This window comes from Thermobia domestica, chromosome 12 (assembly GCF_964235325.1).
Source record: "Thermobia domestica chromosome 12, izTheDome1.hap1.1, whole genome shotgun sequence".
Lineage (NCBI taxonomy): Eukaryota > Metazoa > Arthropoda > Insecta > Zygentoma > Lepismatidae > Thermobia > Thermobia domestica.
In genome coordinates, this window is record NC_137465.1 from 227,109,400 (window position 1) to 227,128,089 (window position 18,690).

Here is an 18,690-nt window from a genome sequence, read left to right on the forward strand (position 1 = left end):
TTTCATCGGACTCTTGACTTTTAAATATGGAATACTGTAGTAGATAGCAAAAAAACTTATAATGCAGTATTTATTGTTAAACATTTATAGATATATATGTAATCATTTTCCGTGAATAATTATATATTGTAATGATTAATTACATATGGTAATTCGTCTCATAAGTTCTAAAAAAGAACATTATTTATTCTTATTTTAAAATTATTCTGACATTAAAAATGATGCAGCAATTTGTAAACATTAGTTACGGTACATGAGTTCAAATAAAGTTTCAGTCTCTCTCTCTTTCTTTCTCTTTCTATCCCCCCCCCCCTCTCTCTCTCAAAAGTCATTCTTTGAGCGAAATTTTTGAAAGCTTCTTCAATGCCAATACAAAATGTTTCAAGTTTTCAAAATCAAATATTTGTTTCAGGTAAGACGTCTAAATATAAGTTGTAACTGGAATCCAGGTCTTGCGAAAGGGGTCAATATATATACAGGGGAAGGACAAAAATATAGAAACACCTGGTTTAAAACAGGTAGCCATTTCAAACACGATTTGCGTCTGAATGGTAGGTGTTGCTGTGGTTATCAGTACATCCTGTGAGGTATACAATTTGGCCAAGCGAACAGATGGGCCCGTGCAGGTTCTCGTGAATCATGTCTGAGCTGACATAGTTTCAAAGAGGGCAAATTGTGGGTGCACGTATGGTGGGAGCTTCCGTAACAAAAGTTGCAGAAATGTTTGGTGTACCAATTCCAAGAGTCACAGCCTCGAAGATCATGACTGCCTACAAGTATTCCGAAAAACCGCATTAGCGAAGCACCTACGTTGACGCAAGTATGTGTTGCGTGTCAGAGACAGACAAACATTGAGTAGGCTTGTGACCAAGCAGAAAATCACCACGGCTCCAGAAGTCACAGCTTAGCTGAATACAGTGCTTACCAACCACTCGTGACTGTTGACCATGCTGCTATACGGAACCAGTGGTGCAACGCCCATAAAAGAAACTAGACAATGAAGCAGTGGAAGACTGTCATCTGCTCGGATGAGTCTTCCTTTACATTGTTTCCAAATGCTGGCCTAGTTTACGTGTGGAGAACGCCAGCACAAGCATACAATACAGACTGTCTGTTATCAAGAGTGAAGCATGGCGGTAGTTTAGTGATGATTTGGGCAGCCATATCCTGGTATTCTACCGGACTCATTATCAAGCTACATGGACATGTCAGTGCCAAGACTACGTAACCATTTTGAGGGACTAGCTGCATTCCATGGCGCAAACTTTGTTCCCAGATTATAATACCGTGTTTCAAGATGACAGAGCCCCTGTTCATGCAGTCCACATCGTCCAGGACTGACTTGATGAGTACGAAAATGAAGTTTCACATCTGCCATGGACTCCACAATCGCCAGACCTCAGTATCATTGATCCCTTGTGGTCAGTTTTGGAGACCAAGGTGCGAGCCCGCTACACACCACTGTCTGAATCGGTGTTACAATCTATGGTATGTATGAAGTGTTACTATCGGTATTCAAGTGCGTTAATGCGTCTGACAAAAAAATTGTCGAAGGCGTGTAAAATTTCATGTACTGTACGCGTAACGTCATCGTCAGTGTCAAGATGAGTACTTTCCAACTTTTTTTTTGAGCTTTGGGAAGAGACGAAATTCAAAATGTGCCAAATCAGGCGAATAAGGTGGGTGGAGGCCAATATGTAGCCGCAATCATGAATTGCTGCCATTTTTGCGATGACTAATTTGTGGCTAGGGTCATTGTCTTGATGGAGAAGCACACCTGCTGTCAGTTAACCACGACGCTTCTGCCGAATATTATCACGCAGTTATTGTAGAAGACCTGCACAGAACTCCCCAGTCAATGTTCGCCCCTTTGAAAGATAATCCACCATCATTATCTCTTCAGAATCCTAGAAAACCGTAGCCATCACTTTTCTAGCTGAGGGCACTTGGCCATCTTCGCAGGGGGATGAAGGGTATTTTCACAGATTGGAACTTTGTTTGGACTCCGGTTGGTAATGGTGGACCCAGGTTTTATCTATTGTTATGAATCGAGTGCGAAAGTCATTTAGCTTTGTCCGGAAGAGATGAAGATTGTCTCTTGAAATGTTGCGTCGGGTGAGCTGAGTAGCAGTTGAAAGTTTTGGCACTCATCTCGCTTATCAACAGATGGTAGGTGATAATTCTGTCAACGCTTGCATTAGATAAATCCACTGTCTCAGCAATCTGCCTAATGGTCATTCACCGATTATTCATGATGATTTCATGCACTTTGTCAATGTTCTCCTGAGTTAGTGCTTCCATGGGCCTTCCTGATCGAGTGTTATCTTCAATGGAATTCTCCCCTCTGAAATTCGGCTGCCCATTTCTTCACTATGAAGAGGCACGATCACCTAAAGTAGCAACCATGTCGGTGTGGATCTCCTGCGGCTTTAAAGCTTTCTTGTGAAGATATTCATTAACAACTCTTGCCTTCAGTTTTTCCATTTGGTCACACTTTGCACTTTTTTTGTCTTTCTGGGCCTTCAGGATAAAAGAACAGAATAAAAGTCGATATTAATACCAAATTTAGTATGACATCATAGGAAGGTTCAATAAATTTGTCCTAAAAGTATTGCATGTCTAGTTCTAATTTTTCTTCATTAGGCTTAGAATTTATGTAACAACCCTCGTAGAGTTACCAATCATTTATTACCATTTTATATGCGTATAATTGTGACTTATGTATCACAGGGACTGATATACAGGAAATATACAGATAATTATCAAGATAGTTGAAACACGGTAAGATTATGGACGTTAACTTATTAGTGCAGCGTTGAACTACCTTTAAGCTGTTGTGAATCGTTTATAGAAAAATAATGAACCATCCTTGCATCATTTATAATAGAGAAGGAAATTGCTCTAGACTCGCTACTCTAAGAACCACTAGGGCCGCGGTGGCTCGGTGGTAGAGCATTCACCTCTGGTGCTTGGGGTCCCGGGTTCAATCCCAGCCCCCGCCAAGTAAACTTTGTGGTGGACAAACACCGTGTGCGTGGGTTTTTCCGGGGTTTTCCCGTTTCCTCCCACTTTCTTCATTCCACCATTTCATTCATTACTCATCATCACCGCCTCCTTTAGCCTAACCGGCATATCTGTGGGACGTAAAACTCAAAGATTTCATTTTATTTTTCTCTTCAATGTCCGGCTATTTCTCTCATTTATTTCCGTGCACCATTCTCATCTCTGATAGCGCTATGAGTTCGTCCGTATGTATATGAGTCATTACCTTGAACACTTTGCTCTCGTTACACCTACTACACTGACAGAAATACTTCAACTAACCACGCATACACAGCTTGTTCATTTTGGAAGTCGGAGAGGTCTCCCATTCTGCAGCACTATATGGCTTGTTGTACACATGAATCCGTGCTATACTACCTCGCGTACTGCATATTATCACCCAACACAGATCTAAGGATATGCACACAAAAGACTCAGGTTTCCTGTTTTCAAACTGTCTGTGCCGACCAGCATGTGCCAGCTTGAAGAGTAACTGCATATTTATAAATAAAGCAACACAGAGAAAGCAGGTTTAGACTTGTCGGCGTTTGGAATCTGCGACGACAAGTTTACCGGAATGAATTTTTAATTCTTGCTAGCTTATTGTCGGTTTTGTTTGTGCGCGCACTGCGATATAAGAGAAACGGTAAGGCTTAATTGAAGTTATTTTTAATCTGCCTACAATATGATACAAGAGAAACAAATACCATCACAACAGACATGTGATTGACAAATACTGGAAAGAGATAAGTGCAGAACTGAAGAAGCAAGCTGAGTAAATATTTATTATAATTTACTGTATCATTACTATGTTTACTGCTCTTGTTATTGGTTAGCTTCCCTACTGCTTCAGGCACACAATTCATTATAATTTAGAGGGTTGTTTGAAAATATGTTATACAATTGAATCGGTCATTATTAAATGGGGATATGTTCCATTTGAAATACATTGCAGATATCTCCTCGTAACAATGATCAATTCAATGATTTCTCACATTTTGAGCTGAATTAGACGGCGTAAATATTGATATGGATACCAGTTCCTTTCTTTCTGAATTTTAATGCGGCACTATCAAGAAGCAAAGAACTCCTCGTCCAATAAACTAGTCATCTTCTATGTAACTAGCAGATTTTTGTCTGCCCTACTACACGCGTTCTTTATGTTCAGTAGACGGCACAGATTCGCGCAGATAATCGGCTCTTGTAATCAGAAACAGATTCCCTGCTTCCTTTGTGTGTTTACTCTAACAAAAGACTGTCCCAGTGTACAGATGTTTATTGGGTGTTTCAGTACAAGGCTTTCCATTATTTTGAGAACAATCTGTATATATGTTAATAACTTTAGAACTTGTTTTAAAATGTTATCTAATAAACACACAGCGTGTGTTTTCTTTCTTACGTTATTGAAAGGTTATTAATAATTTCCATTCCATTTTATTTATTATTATTATTTTATGCCTGTAATGTTATCGTTCATTCTCGACAGGAACTACTGATTCTACAGCCAGTGAAGAAGATGGACCCCCTCCATTGCCACAGAAAACTCGTGAAGCCGATTATTGCAATCTACCTGATGAAGGAAAACAGGAAAACACGCGGCCGATTACACTTCCAACCACTCCCAGAGTACGGCCAAAAGTAAGCCATCTATTATTTGTATTTTAACTGTAGATCAATTAAAATAAATAATTGTGTAAGATGGAACGGACACCAAAAATTGAAATATAATTGCCAGAAACGTAGAGTGATTTCTTCTAGTATCGCACATGAAGATATTCATATACTTAATAATCTACAAATAATAATGTAAATATTTGCTAGGAATTTCTTGGATAATCCGCATGTCAAATAATTGATTCAATACAGTCTTTTTCCTAGCGTCTATATTTATGGTTATTTGAAAGGGCTGTATTAGAAAATGTATAACACGTACAATAACGAGAGATACATGAAAATATACAGACGCTGTCCAGGTTTCAGATGTACAATTATAAAATCTTGAGTTGTGACTTCCTTTCGTCACACGACACACATCTATACGATAGTGTAGTTCGCCCCACACACACCCTAGCATTTCCCTACCAATGGTCGTAAATGAGGTGTAATATGATCGTAGAGCTCACTCAAGAGTTGTTGGTAAGGGGGCCACATACACTGTATCTTTCACATGCCCTCGAAGGAAAACAATCACAAACAGCCAATTTAAGATTTAGGAGGCCTGGGAAAAGCTATAAGTCATCTTTAGTATATGGCCTAATCCAGCGGCCTGTTCATTTACTTTTATACAGGCAGCCAGTGTCCTTAAACTGTTAACCTGGTAGTGCAGTTGCAAACTGCCTGCAGAATACATGTATACGGTAACAACAGAAAAAAAACCTTCTCATATTCCAAAACACAGAATGCTTTCTGCTACATAGATGCCATTTTGTAAACTAGGTTTGTGCCGCAACCTGTCGTCACAAGCCAAGATTACGAATATGAGAAATTAAACATTGAAATGTGTTCTTTCGTTTTATCTTTAGCACAAACTGTTGTATTATTAGTTTCGACATATTTCACCTTAAAACTCAATGAATTTTTATAATAATCCTGTGTGTATGATGTGCACTAATTCAGTATTCGTTTGGGAAAAATTGAAAGTAAGCTCCGAAAATATCCTTAAAATACTGGAACTTTGTCAAGATCAATGAAACCCAAACTTTTGAATGAAGTTGTTAGTGACACCATCCTAATTCTTATAGTGTTGCTTTTATTCAAAGTTAACTTAGGATTTTTGGCTCTACATATAATATAATATTCGAAAACGTTGCTTTCGATTTATGGTGTGGTTTTGCTGATAAGCTTGACTTCCCAATACTATGCTTGGACACAACTAGGTGTTTGAATAAGCCGCAAACTGCTGAATCTTCATTCTTGGCGTCTTGTTCTAGTATCAATATTCCTTTCAGTCACACCAATGTATGAATCGTCACAATGACAGATAGCCTTATAATGTCCCACATGAACAGACGTATTAACAAAATATTTCTTGAATCTGTGAAACATTTTTCAAATTTTGTAGAAGACTGTAGCTTACCTGAAAATGAAATTCAAAAATTCTTCATCTTTACGACCTTATTTTGTGATAGAAGATATGCGTCCGAAGTCCGTTGTCTCAGTTTTCCGATAATATTCCTGGAATATCTGTATATATTTCCTAATTCAAAATAATTCGTAAATGATACCTTGTGTTGTCCTAAATAGATATTAGTCTGTTAACTCCTAGAAAAAAAAAATAACCGTAAGTTAGCCTTGACCTTATACGAGTTCGTGGATTTGCTATGTATTGTAAAAGTCACAAGTATTTGGTCCTCTTTATAATTTAGGATGAATTTATTATTTCGTCTACTAAACGTCAAATCCAGAAATGCAAACCCATTCTTTTAATACTGATTGGTGAATTTGAGTTTTGAATGTATCAATTTAAGTTTCTGGAGAAGCATCTGTAATTGATCATCAGTTTAATCTAGTGGTTCTCAACCGATGTGTCGCGACATACTGGTATGTCACGCAGTTTCCTAAGGTGTGTTGCAAAATTTTAGAATTTAAAAATCATGAAGAATTTAATAATAATTAGTTAAAATCGAGACAGAGTGTACCAGTCAACTCCTCCAGCGGTAGCAATAATGGTCAGTGCTATATAGAGTCATTATAAAAACTAATTGGGTTCATTATTATAATAAATATTATTATTTATAATAAAAATATCAAACAAATGGGTCGCGATGGCCTGGACGTCCAGTAACGTATGTCGTCAGTCAGAAAAGGTTGAGAACCACTGGTTTAATTATCCATAACAGTATCATCATCATTATTTGATATATTAGAATTTAATACGAAATATTATAATTTATTGATATATCTTTTTCTTGTATAGCCGCCACCACCAGAACCAGTAGAAGAGGACGGTCCACCTCCGACCCCGCCACCAAAAAAGCCATCGTTAAAAATTCCAACGGATTGATTTCTACCGTTTCGTCTATTTCATTAGTATTCATTTATGTTAATAGAAGACTGCATTGATACTAAACCAACGAAGCTGTGTACATTCGCTTTTGGACAAGATGAGAGTTGTTCAGTGACCAAATGCTGATGTCATCATGACGTGTTAGTCTGTGCCTTCTTTTTTTTTTTTTTTTTAATTAATAAATGCAGATGTTTTTCGGTATGCCTGGGCATTACAAAGAGTCCTGTTGTTGTCCATGCTCTTTGTGTATCAGTATAACTAACAGGAATAAGAATTTGACTTCTAGAGAGGTGGTAAAGTTTATAGTGTGGAAGAGTTTCCTGGTATTCCCTACATCGTCAGTTTTAGATTCAAAGTAATTATAGGTATAATTAATGACATGAGTTACAGCAGTTTTCGCAAATGAGTCAACGCTGTTTGTGTTTTTGAAAGCTTTTAATTGTTTGATAAGCAAAGTTAATTTTTGCTTTTCATATAGTGCCAATAATTGAAGAATTATGTTTAGATTTGATAGAAGTGCAGTTTTATAGGTATTGTTTTCCTTCTTTAGTGAGAATATTTATAATTTACAGAAATGTATATAAAAGATTAGTTATTAATACTGGATAGTAATATACTTGATAAAGACGACGACTTCGAAGTAACGAAAGAATATAAATATATAATTTTTTGGTATGTTAGTAAGTGTCCGACACAGATGTGTCCTGGAATTCCTAGTCCGTATGTCTTTTTACCAGTAGGTATTTTACCTCATGTATTATATATATATACATACATATATTGAATTATGTTATTGGAACATTGACTACAATAAATAGTAGCTGTACATCCATTTACATAAAACATTAATTTGCTGTTGAGGTGAGTTGTAAATATTAGATATGTACAAAATTGTATCGGTAGATGCGTACGTATGTGTGTAAATTTCCAGTTTTTTTAGGTTATTTGTGGAGACCATGTGATCCCATACATATAAATCTTGTATTGCTGACAGTTGATGTTTTCTCGTGATTGGTAGTATCGTGTTTAGTGTTATCTATTATTGTATGATTAACCGTCGTATATTTATAGTATGAATGACCAACGTATACATATCTTCTATAGGATGAATGTTAAGTAATAATAATAATATATATAAACCATTGATGTTAATTGAGCAGTAATATTTACTTTGATCCACGCCGTGTGCTAGTTTATTCTAAGTACGCTGTGATTATGTACGCATGTAGTATGTGCTGTATGGTGGTGTCGTACAACGATCCACGGTAATGTTACCAAAAAGAATTATCTATCTAAAGAATAGTACTTTCTATTCTTAACGGTCCAGGCGTTATTTTTGCTGAAATAGGTGCCTTGTGAATCGGACCTCAGTCTATGCAGTTTCCCTTATCCAGGTTTTAACATAAAAGAATATGTCGACGTTTTGTTCGCTATATTTAGAGATTCTTTTCATACAAGTAGAAACCATATGTATAATTAAATGTGAAATGCATTGTCCTATTCCTTCTTTGTTGCTAGATTGTCATATTATTTTCTTTCTTTAATTGTGAGTAGAAGATATTGTACATAATAGAGCTATACCTTTTGTCTTCACACCTTTGTTGCTAGGTTTTCAGAGTATCCAAGTTTTATATGCGAGAAAAGCAGTGTTAAAAAAAAGCGCTGAATGTAATATCTTCCTTTTCCCTAAGAGCCTAACTTGCTAAAAATACAAAATTTATCATTTTTCTTTTGCTTTTTTTTTAAATGAAAGGAGATAATGAAATGATACCACAATCATAGATATTCTACAACAGAAAATATGAACCTGAAGAATTTTTAGTGTTACTATCCACAGAAATTACAGTGTTGCCGTAATAACATTTTCCCCAAAATCTAAGTTAAGTAGCGACTGGAGGAACGAACTCAACTGCATTTGATTACATATCATGTTTCGGTATCCTGTGAACTACTTTTTAAATAATAGTTGTATTTAGCTTGTAAGAAACAAAATAGTTTTAAGGTAAGTTACTAAATTTACATAATAATGTTATTTAAAAAGTAGTTCCAGAGGAAACCAAAATCAAAACAACAAAATTTTTCAGGTCCATATTTTTTTTTTTTGTTGTAGAATAACATTATCTATGATTGTGGTATCATTTCATTATCTCTTTTCATTTATAAAAAAATAAGCAAAAGAAAAATGGTAAATTTTGTATTATTTTAATATGTCAGGCTCTTAACCACGAATAAATTATTTCAAGTTTCAAAAATATCCCGTTAGTTCTCAGGTTATAACTAGATTTTCAATATAGTTTTCAAAGTTACGTATATTTATCAATGTACTTGTACTTTTACAACAAGTCATTGCATTATTATAGTATGTGTTAAGCAAATAATATAGTGTTTCTCATGCAAATAATTTAGTCAGTAACATTTTCGTGGATCTTTCCTCTTTGTAATAAATATTCATGAATGTCTGTGGAATGTTGTCCATTGTTGTAAGGGACCAGCATTTTAAAAATAAACATTTCAGTAAGTATTTTAAAAAGAATACTAACTAATTTGCAAAGGATATGTGCAATTCGAATTTCTTTATTATTTGTATATAAACTTGATGTTTCCTTGTGTATGTAAGCTGTATATTAATGCAAATGTATTAAATTTGTACATTTTTTTAAAATGAAAGCATAATGTACATTTTTGAAACGAAATTTTAAAAGTATAATTTAATTTTAAAGGTATATCAGTATTTACAGCGTTTTTTACTAATATTGTATATTAATTTTATTCGAGATAACATGTTACGTTTTCTATGAAATGAATTTTCGTTCTTTGACAAGGAAAGGACTGAAAACATTAAAAATAACTATTTTAATTAATATTGTGCTTTAGAAATCTTTTAAAAACCATACGGTGATAATTTGTTTTTATTCTGCACTCCGACGTGAAGCCTATTCAACGTCTTGTATTCAGTGTAGTTCTCGCTAAACTTTTTAACAGTTCATTTTTGACTGCAGATAGTATAGCAGAGAGACTTCCAAAGTTTGGCGAGAGCTTTTAGTTTTTTGTTGTACGTCATTTCGAGAGGAGACCTTTTATAAAGTGACAATAGTTTTGGTGCCAAAACTAGGGTGGAAGTAGTTTTACTTAATAATCAAAGAAAAGCAACGGGTGCCTTGTGCCTTCTTCGACATTTTCTTTAATTCTTTCCAAATTTTTAGAAGAACTGTTATGAGATGCACAAACTAAATAACCGATCTTATTCGTTTTTAAAATGCTTTTGAGTGAGTTAAAAGTCTGTATAGCTTTTTATAGATTTATTCTTAGTTTTTGTGTGGATTACGGATAGTCGTGAAAAGACAAGAATTTTCGTTGTCTTTCTTCTGAATAGTATTAACATCTTACATTAAAGTGTGATTACTTATTTAGCGCAAACAACCACCAGAATAAAGTTGTGCGTCGTTGAATTTTCTTCCATTCTCATGGCATTCAAACTTATAATAAATATGAAGTGTTAATATAATTTTATGCGAATTTGTTTGAGCTGGAGTATTCTTCATTCTGAAGGAACTTGTATCTCTATATTTTGTCTTTGCGTTCTGAAGGAAGATGCTTGTGTCTTTACAGTAGTAATTTTAAGTAGCAGTTTGCTCTGAAATAAATCGACAAATACGGTATTTACAAACGTGATAATTTTCTTCGATCAATTTTATTTAGTGTCGTGGATTTACGATAAATAAAGATTGCATTTAATATTTATAAGAGGATATCAGGGTTCGATTATTGTGTGTCCCTGTTCGGGCGCCATATATAAAAGGACGTTCAGGGATCAAACCCGATACCATTAAATCTGTTTACACAAACGGTAGCCCACAGGAAACGAACCCAAACACCCTCTTATATATTTCCCAGGAGAGATCAGATAGTAAGGTTACAAAGCCTACAGTGAAACGTGTATATATTATTTCATACAATCAATACAGCCACCAGATAATACATACATTAGGTTATTTTTCGACATAGTCTCCATATCGGTTGAGGCACTTCGCTTCGTGGGATGAGTTTGAAGATCCACTCCTGGTAAAAATCCTGTTCTTGTATGCCACGTTGTCACGAGTGTTTCACCACCTCGTCTGAAGCGAAGCGACGGTCTTCTAGGTACTCCTTCAAGTTCGGGAACAGATGAAAGTCGCGTAGACTGGACTGTAGGTAGGGTGGTCGATAATGTCCCAGCGAAACTGCTTCAACAGCGTGGTGTGCACTGCGCTTCTCGTCGGTGACGTTTTCTCTGTCAACTGCAAACTTTCGAGACCATTCTGCAATAAGGTGACGAGGCATTGCAGTCTCTCTGGAAACCTCTACCAGCTGTCGATGAATTTCAGCTGCGGTTACATGGTTCTCCCACAGAAATCGAATAACTGAGCGGAATACTCCAAACTGGAGCGAGAGCAGTTTTCCAAACGAGTCGCCATTTCTGTTTGCCTACTACTAGCGCCGTAGTTGGCTGAAACTGCACAGTTACCAACTCTATGCATTACAATTATCGCACACACCCCATTCCTCTATAATAGACGAAACTCTAGAAATATCAGCCTTGTAACCTTAGTTTCGTAGCTTTAGTTTTATTCATATCTCCTCCCTCGTAGCTTTAGTTTTTTTCATATATCATCATATATTCAGAAATATATAAAGAGAGTATTCAGAGTTATGTTAAAAACTATTTTTGAAATCATAATTCCATACAAGTTTGTTTATATTTGCTACATCATCATGTGTTGATGCGGATACAAAATGCTGTGGATATCTGCACAGACCTCTACGAATGGTATTAAGCTGGTTGAAAATGTGCCAGTGAACCAAGGAATTATATTTTTCAGCAGGTTATCAATTACGACCGAAACTGTTTTTACTTTACAACGAAAAATTTGCATAAAATTAACATGTTTTAAATTGTATTTCTAGGCAAGCAACGCGTTGCGACTTATACCAGATTTTAAAAAATTATGTTAACCAATATATTTCCTGAAAAGAAAAAAAGAAATAGTGGAATGTGCTGGTCCTGATTGAACATAAAATTCCATCCTGCCATGTTCCATGTTGGATTAATCCCTCAGGGGAAAACATAGTTTTAATTCCTTCAGTATGCCCGTAGACCAGAGTAGGTGGATGATCACTGAAAGCGAATAATTGTGAAAGTAATTTTTAGTGTTCGGGAAAGCAAAAAGGGACTCGAATTCCAGACCTTTCCCTTATATGATGCACTCAATAGATAGTTCAGAAGAAAATCAGATATCTCGGTAATCACTTTCAAGACTAAGATATTTACGAGATTGGCTGAAAAGTTACGTCTTTGACATTAAAATTATGTACAGTAGTTCTGATCATATTTTTAAAAAATCCAGATTTTGTTCTTTATGAACTAAAGAAATTCTGTATATTTTTTTGACATAATATTCTTTAAAGTAAAAGTAATAGTAATATAGAGAAAGCTCAGTATTAACAGTATTCTTGCAGATTAAAACAGTTCAGAAGTTTGTACATCTCATAACGTAAATACTGTCATTCTTTTTTTCTTAGGTCAATAACTTTGCTAATTAATGCTTTATAATAATACGAATTTTCATTGTAAATTCTAGTGACACAATTAGAGGCAGTTATTAGAAATTTTTTCTACGAATAAAGATGTATTTTGTACAGTTATATATAGTAAAATCGTGTCGTCCTACAGTGAGTGTATACGCTATAAGTATTGGTCATAATCTTGTCCAATTTCCTATATATTCAGTTCATAATCAGCTAAGCAAATTAATATTAGAGCAAACCAGAGAGGATTCTCAGTTGTGATACTGGATGTTTATTGTAATGTAATTGTATTTTCAGTGGAGGAAACAACGATGTCTTATATTATGGGGAATAGAATTGTAGGAATCATCCAACACATCACAGGTTTAGAGCTCGAAATACTACTTAGGAAGTCCCGTGTATCAACAAACCTCCAACAGTATACGAGATGGTCATGTTCAGGGAAACTGGAATGAAATTCCGATCATACATGCTTTAGTTACCTATTTTCTGGTTTGGATACTTTCATTTTCAAATGCATTCATGAAAGCAGTTGAAATAAACTCTAATATTTATAAATTGTAACTTGTTACACATTATTCTATCAATTCGATGAGCAATAAGTGAAATGAGGCTTAATGTGGTCGGAAATTAATCAAGTAGGATTTTTTCCCCGGAAATTCTACTCAATATAAGATAAAAAGTCAGTTATGTTAGCATTGTATTAGTATGCAGTTATTGAGTTCATCTCGTTTAAAAAATATTTGAATTCAGACTTAGGTTTTGATGTAGAATCGGTTAGTACTTGTCCCTTTGATTATTTTTTGACGGAATTAGAACAGAGTTCTTATATATATACTCCATAGCCGAATAGTTACCGCGTGTAATTCCTGATTCGATTTTCAGAGAGGATACAGAAGAATTTTTAATATTTAACTCGCATAAGGCAATAGGAGTGTAGTAGTTGTACCAAACTCCACTGTAGACGGACAGATATAAGAACAATGGGAGCCGATATGCTGACCGTGTATAACCCAACTAAAAACTATCTGGCTACCATAAGTCTTTATGCGTTGTAACGCGGTAGAATTTTAGTACAGTAAACTCTCAATTATCCGTCGAATTGGGTAGCGCAGCAACTATAATCCGCAAAATTCCCGAGAAATGACACAAATAAATATGAAAGTGCGTTTAAATAATTTTTGTTTACACTAGGGATCCTACTCATACTACGGTGACTTATAAGCTTACTGTTTACTTTTTTTAAAAAATAAAAGAGGAAATTTTTGTTTTTTTTTTCCGTGTTGAAACTCCTTTATTTGTGACAAGTTTTTTAAAGCAACATTTTGTCACAAAGTGATACATCGTCTTGTTTCTCCACATATTGAGTGAGCCTTTCAGTGTGTGCTAGAGCTGCGCCATGACTCACTTGCTTCTGCGTCTTATCCTTTTCTTTGTCTTCCTTCTTCAAAACCATACGAAATGCTCCATCTACGATTTTTTTTTCTATGGGTAAGATATTAAAACCTGGATCATAATCGACACAAATGATGTCACTCAACGGTGTTATCTTGTCCAGTAATATATTTCGCTAAATGAACCAGCTCATAAGCATAAAGTTCTTCCTCTGCAGACTCTATAAAAGTATTTTTCCACATGCGTTGTAGATTTTCTTTTAATATAGCGGTTCCTAGCGTTTTTTTGTCTGACGACACACTTTTCAGTGCTCTCACGACATCACGATACACTTATTACATTTTTTTATTAATGGTAATATAAACCAATGGTTCTCAACCGATCTGTCGCGACACACTGGTGTGTCACGCAGCTCCCTAACGTGTGTCCCGAAATTTTAGAATTTAAAAATGATGAAGAATTTAATAATAATTAGTTAAAATCGAGACACTGTACCAGTCAATACCTCCAGCGGCAGCAATAATGCCCATTACTACGTAGTCATTACATACAAAAACATATAAGGATTGCACTATTATAACAATATATATTATTATTATTTATAAGAAAAATATCAAACAAATGTGTCGCGACGTCTTGGATGTTCAGTAACGTGTGTCGTCAATCAAAAAAGATTGAGAACCATTAGTATCAGGTTCTAATTTCTATATAGTTCCTAAATATTCGTCAATAGAATTTGAGTCATGTTCCAATTCAGTCTGTCTCAGAACTCACCATTAGAGGTTTAAAATGTGTCATATAAAATGTAAAGGCCTTCTTCAGGGTTACATAATATCAATTTTTAAATTCTAAAATTTCGCCACACACTGGCTGGGGTCACTGCCATAATTTATCGTTGATAGAAAGAAACGCAGATAATCGAAAGTTTACTGTATATGGTTTTATAGAGGATCAAAATTGTACAAAATTTTACCGTAAAAACTTTTTCTAAGATCTATTAAGTATACGATATTGTAATCAAATTATGATAGAACAATATAGTAGATCGGACTTTCATTGAGAGTAGGTATCACACATGGCAGTTTATCCTGTAAATTAATGCTCGTTAATGTATATGATGGTTATACAAATAAACATGAAATTAAGAATATTATTCATAAGAGTTGCTTTCTGCCGTCTGTAGAACGAAGTTTCCTTCGATAATACAGCTATTGTTAAGTCATCGTACTGCGCAGAGACATACAATTATTTTATTTTCATGCCAAATTAATAATCTGTAGATTCTGTATTTGTGGCTGTTAATTAAATCAAACTTCACTCTTATTTGAATAATCTCTGCATATTTTATTACGATTTCCTGTCTTAAAAATATTTGTAGTGTCTGTGTAAAGTAATAGAACATGACAAATAAAGTTAATGAAAAAAGTACTAGATGATCACACATCTAACGAGTACAAAACGGAGATAAATATTATACACGGCGCATACTCAAACCAAAAATATCGATGTTAAAAATTGTTGGAAAATAAAACGAGTCTCATAAATGCTGTACATAGTTAACACAGTGTAACCATACGCCATACTTTTCCTACTGATGTTCCATATTGATGCCCCATTTCTTCATGTGACTTATTCACAGGGTTTTGAAGAAACTACTTTTGTCCAGTATTGTACAGTTCCTGTGTGGATCCATTTCTTTTCTCTCTCTCTCTCTCTCTCTCTCTCTCTCTCTCTCTCTCTCTCTCTCTCTCTCTCAATCTCTCTCTCTCTCTCTGTTGGGGACCAAATGCTGTGATTTCTGTTTCCCGAGATTAACTGTCGCCTATTTACATATCATGCTCATAAATATATATGTATACTAATCTTGCATAATGTGCAACTATCGTTTTGCATAAAATTGTATGGTTGCGTAACAGTATAACAATATTTTATCTTCTGTGCTGTTGGTATTTTTCATATTGTAATGTATTCCATCATTTTTCATGATTTTTTCTTATTGTTGTGAATTGTAAATCATAAAAAAAAACATTTTGTTGTGTTATTGTATATTACAAGAGAACAAACTGCGTGATAAGTAGTTGCTAGAAAATAAACAAAGCTAGTGTGGAAAATTACATTTTTATTTTGTTGAACACACAATAATCTAATGCAGTCACTATTAGTAAATATTTTTTTTTTATAATGAAAGAACCACTAATTTCCTTCATGGTCTCTGGGATTCTCATTCTGATGATTACTTTCGTGGTATTTCAACAGCCAATCTTCTTACCATCATCAAGGAGTCAGTTGAAAACGAGCAACAACCTATGGAAACGTGCTAAAACGCACAAATGATTTGTTCAAATAGACGAATGACTATTCGAGAGCTTTCCGGTGAACTAAATATATATGGGTCTGCGAAAAGCATTTTAACTCTCGATTAAATGAGCAGATGGTTCCTTCTTCACCATGAAAACGCGCCATGACATACCTTGCTTTTGATCCGCGAGTTTTTTTGGCCGGGAAAAGTGTTCCTGTCCTACCACATTCACTTTATCAGATTTAGTACCATGCGACTTCTCCCTCTTCCCAAAAATTAAAACCTCGCTTAAAGGAAAACTTTTTGACACCATTGCTGACATTGAGAGGACCATGACAGTAGTGAACTCCTTCCAGAAATGCTTCTAATCGTGGATTCAACGTTAGGATAAGTGCATTATTAGCCAAGGACAGTACTTTGAAGGAGATAAAATCAAATTCCATGTGAGCTTATTACTTTGTTTCTAGTAAAATTATTCATCGTATTTTTTGATCACATCTCGTATATACGTATCGGGTCGTCTGAAAACTGTTAACCTTTTGTACACAATATGGTGTTATTGCCCCAAAACACGGTGTATGAGTCGCAGCGGGTCAGCTCTAACGTCACTTGGTAGCTGATATTTGACGCCAGTAGATGTGAAAAAAATTGTCGAAATTCTTATAATGAGACGTAAGGTATTTAACGTGAAGATGAGTTGTTATAAAACCGCTACGTTTTACAATTTTATTTCGATAAAGGATAAAATGATACATAGTCCTGTGAAGAAATTTGTGCTGTTTATAGGTAAGATACGTTATCAAAAGTAACGGACACATTTGAACATTTTTTGGGTCATACGAAAACTGAATGTATAGGGATCACTCCTTTATCGTGAGTGCTTCGTCATTCGAATCCCAGGGAATGCGTTGAACGAAATGATTCGGGTTCATACATTAAGCCATAAGTCCCGTCCTTAACAGCTGACCAACTAGGTTAGGACCTAAATACAAATTGAACACTCCTTATTGCTATGAAGCATACTAAATTCATATTTAGTTATTCTAGAATGAAGAAACTATACAGATACGTGTCAATTCAATGGAAATATCTGAAGTTGGAAACAAGTCAGGTGTCGGTTGGCAACGGTCAGGTGGCGCCTGCAGCGCCACTATTGATGGTGGCGCATTAAGGCAAAATCCGTACTACATGATGAGCAGTACAACAACAGTGTGCAGTGAATCGAGAAGGCAGTGATAGTGTAAAGTAGGCGACTTCTTCGATTCCCAAACAGGGCAAATTGTTGCCGCTTGGTTATGTGGTATGAGCGTGACAAATGCCAAGTGTGTTGTTAGGAATAAATGTCAAGGTGACAAGCCACAAAACTCATGGCAAAACCACATCGGTAAAGAGGAACATTGGTCGGAAGAAAACATTTAGTGACTAGTTCCACCATGCATTAAGGCGAATTTTTACTCACAATCATCGTGCGACTGTGGTGCAAGTGACGGAGGAATTCAAGCAGCATTTCCTACAGCCTGTCAACAATCACATCCACCTGAATTACATGACATGGAAATACGCGATCGGGTTGCTCCTACGAAACCGCTGATAAGGGGCCATAGTGCCTCAAACATGCAAGATGGGCTGCTGATAACTGGAAACGTGTTATATGGTCGGATGAATCAAACTACAGGCCATGTTTGTGTGGCGGAAACCTAAAGTAGCATAACCCACTTTGTTTCCGCCCAACCGTGAAACATAGCGGTGGCTCTGATATTGTAGACCGCAGAATCCTAGTTTTTAAGGGTACCCATGCTGGCGCTTAACGGTAGCTCAGCGATTATATCGCCATTTTATTGGACCTTGTGTATACTGTGGTCCAAATGTTGTAGAATGGATATTCAACGATGATAGTGTGCCCACATACAGAGCTGGAGCTGTTGCGGCGTGGTTTGAGGTACATTGGATTGAAGTTGAGCCTCCTCTGTCCTGCCAATCCCCAGATTTGAATGTAATTGAACATTTGTACTCCGTTTTAAAGAGACGGATCAGGCGCAGATTTCCCTTTCAACCTCTCCCACGGAATTGAGTGATGCACTACACGGAATGGCTTTGACATTCCACTTGGTACCATTCACAACTTCTATTGTGCAGTATAGTCTCCTCAGTTTCAGGCAGCTTGATGTTACAAAAATTAAGGTAATTTTGGAGATTTATAACTGACGAGCCCACCTAAGGATTTTGTGAACTAAAATCTTTAGAGCAAAAGTAATGAAATCGTGACCTGGGGGTTGCTTAACAAAAAGAAATCGAGCTCTTCAATTTTAAACAGATTGTGATGTTAGAGTGTAAAAAGAGGGTAAAAGAGAAAGGATGAACTTTGAATAGGTAGTTAAAAGTC

At 35.6% G+C, this 18,690-nt stretch overlaps 1 protein-coding gene across 9 annotated transcripts in view; it reads left to right on the forward strand.

The window, feature by feature from the left end:
- LOC145667074 (dedicator of cytokinesis protein 1-like) overlaps positions 1-16,122 on the forward strand; it is a 172,607-nt gene extending 156,485 nt beyond the window's left edge. For all 9 annotated transcript variants that reach the window (XM_081734781.1, XM_081734782.1, XM_081734783.1 and 6 more), the window contains 2 exons: positions 4,529-4,680; positions 6,959-16,122. In XM_081734781.1, coding sequence (XP_081590907.1) covers positions 4,529-4,680; positions 6,959-7,045 — 239 coding nt within the window. In that variant the 3' untranslated portion in view covers positions 7,046-16,122. The remainder of the gene's footprint in view (positions 1-4,528; positions 4,681-6,958) is intronic.
- The last annotated feature ends 2,568 nt before the right edge of the window (positions 16,123-18,690 follow it).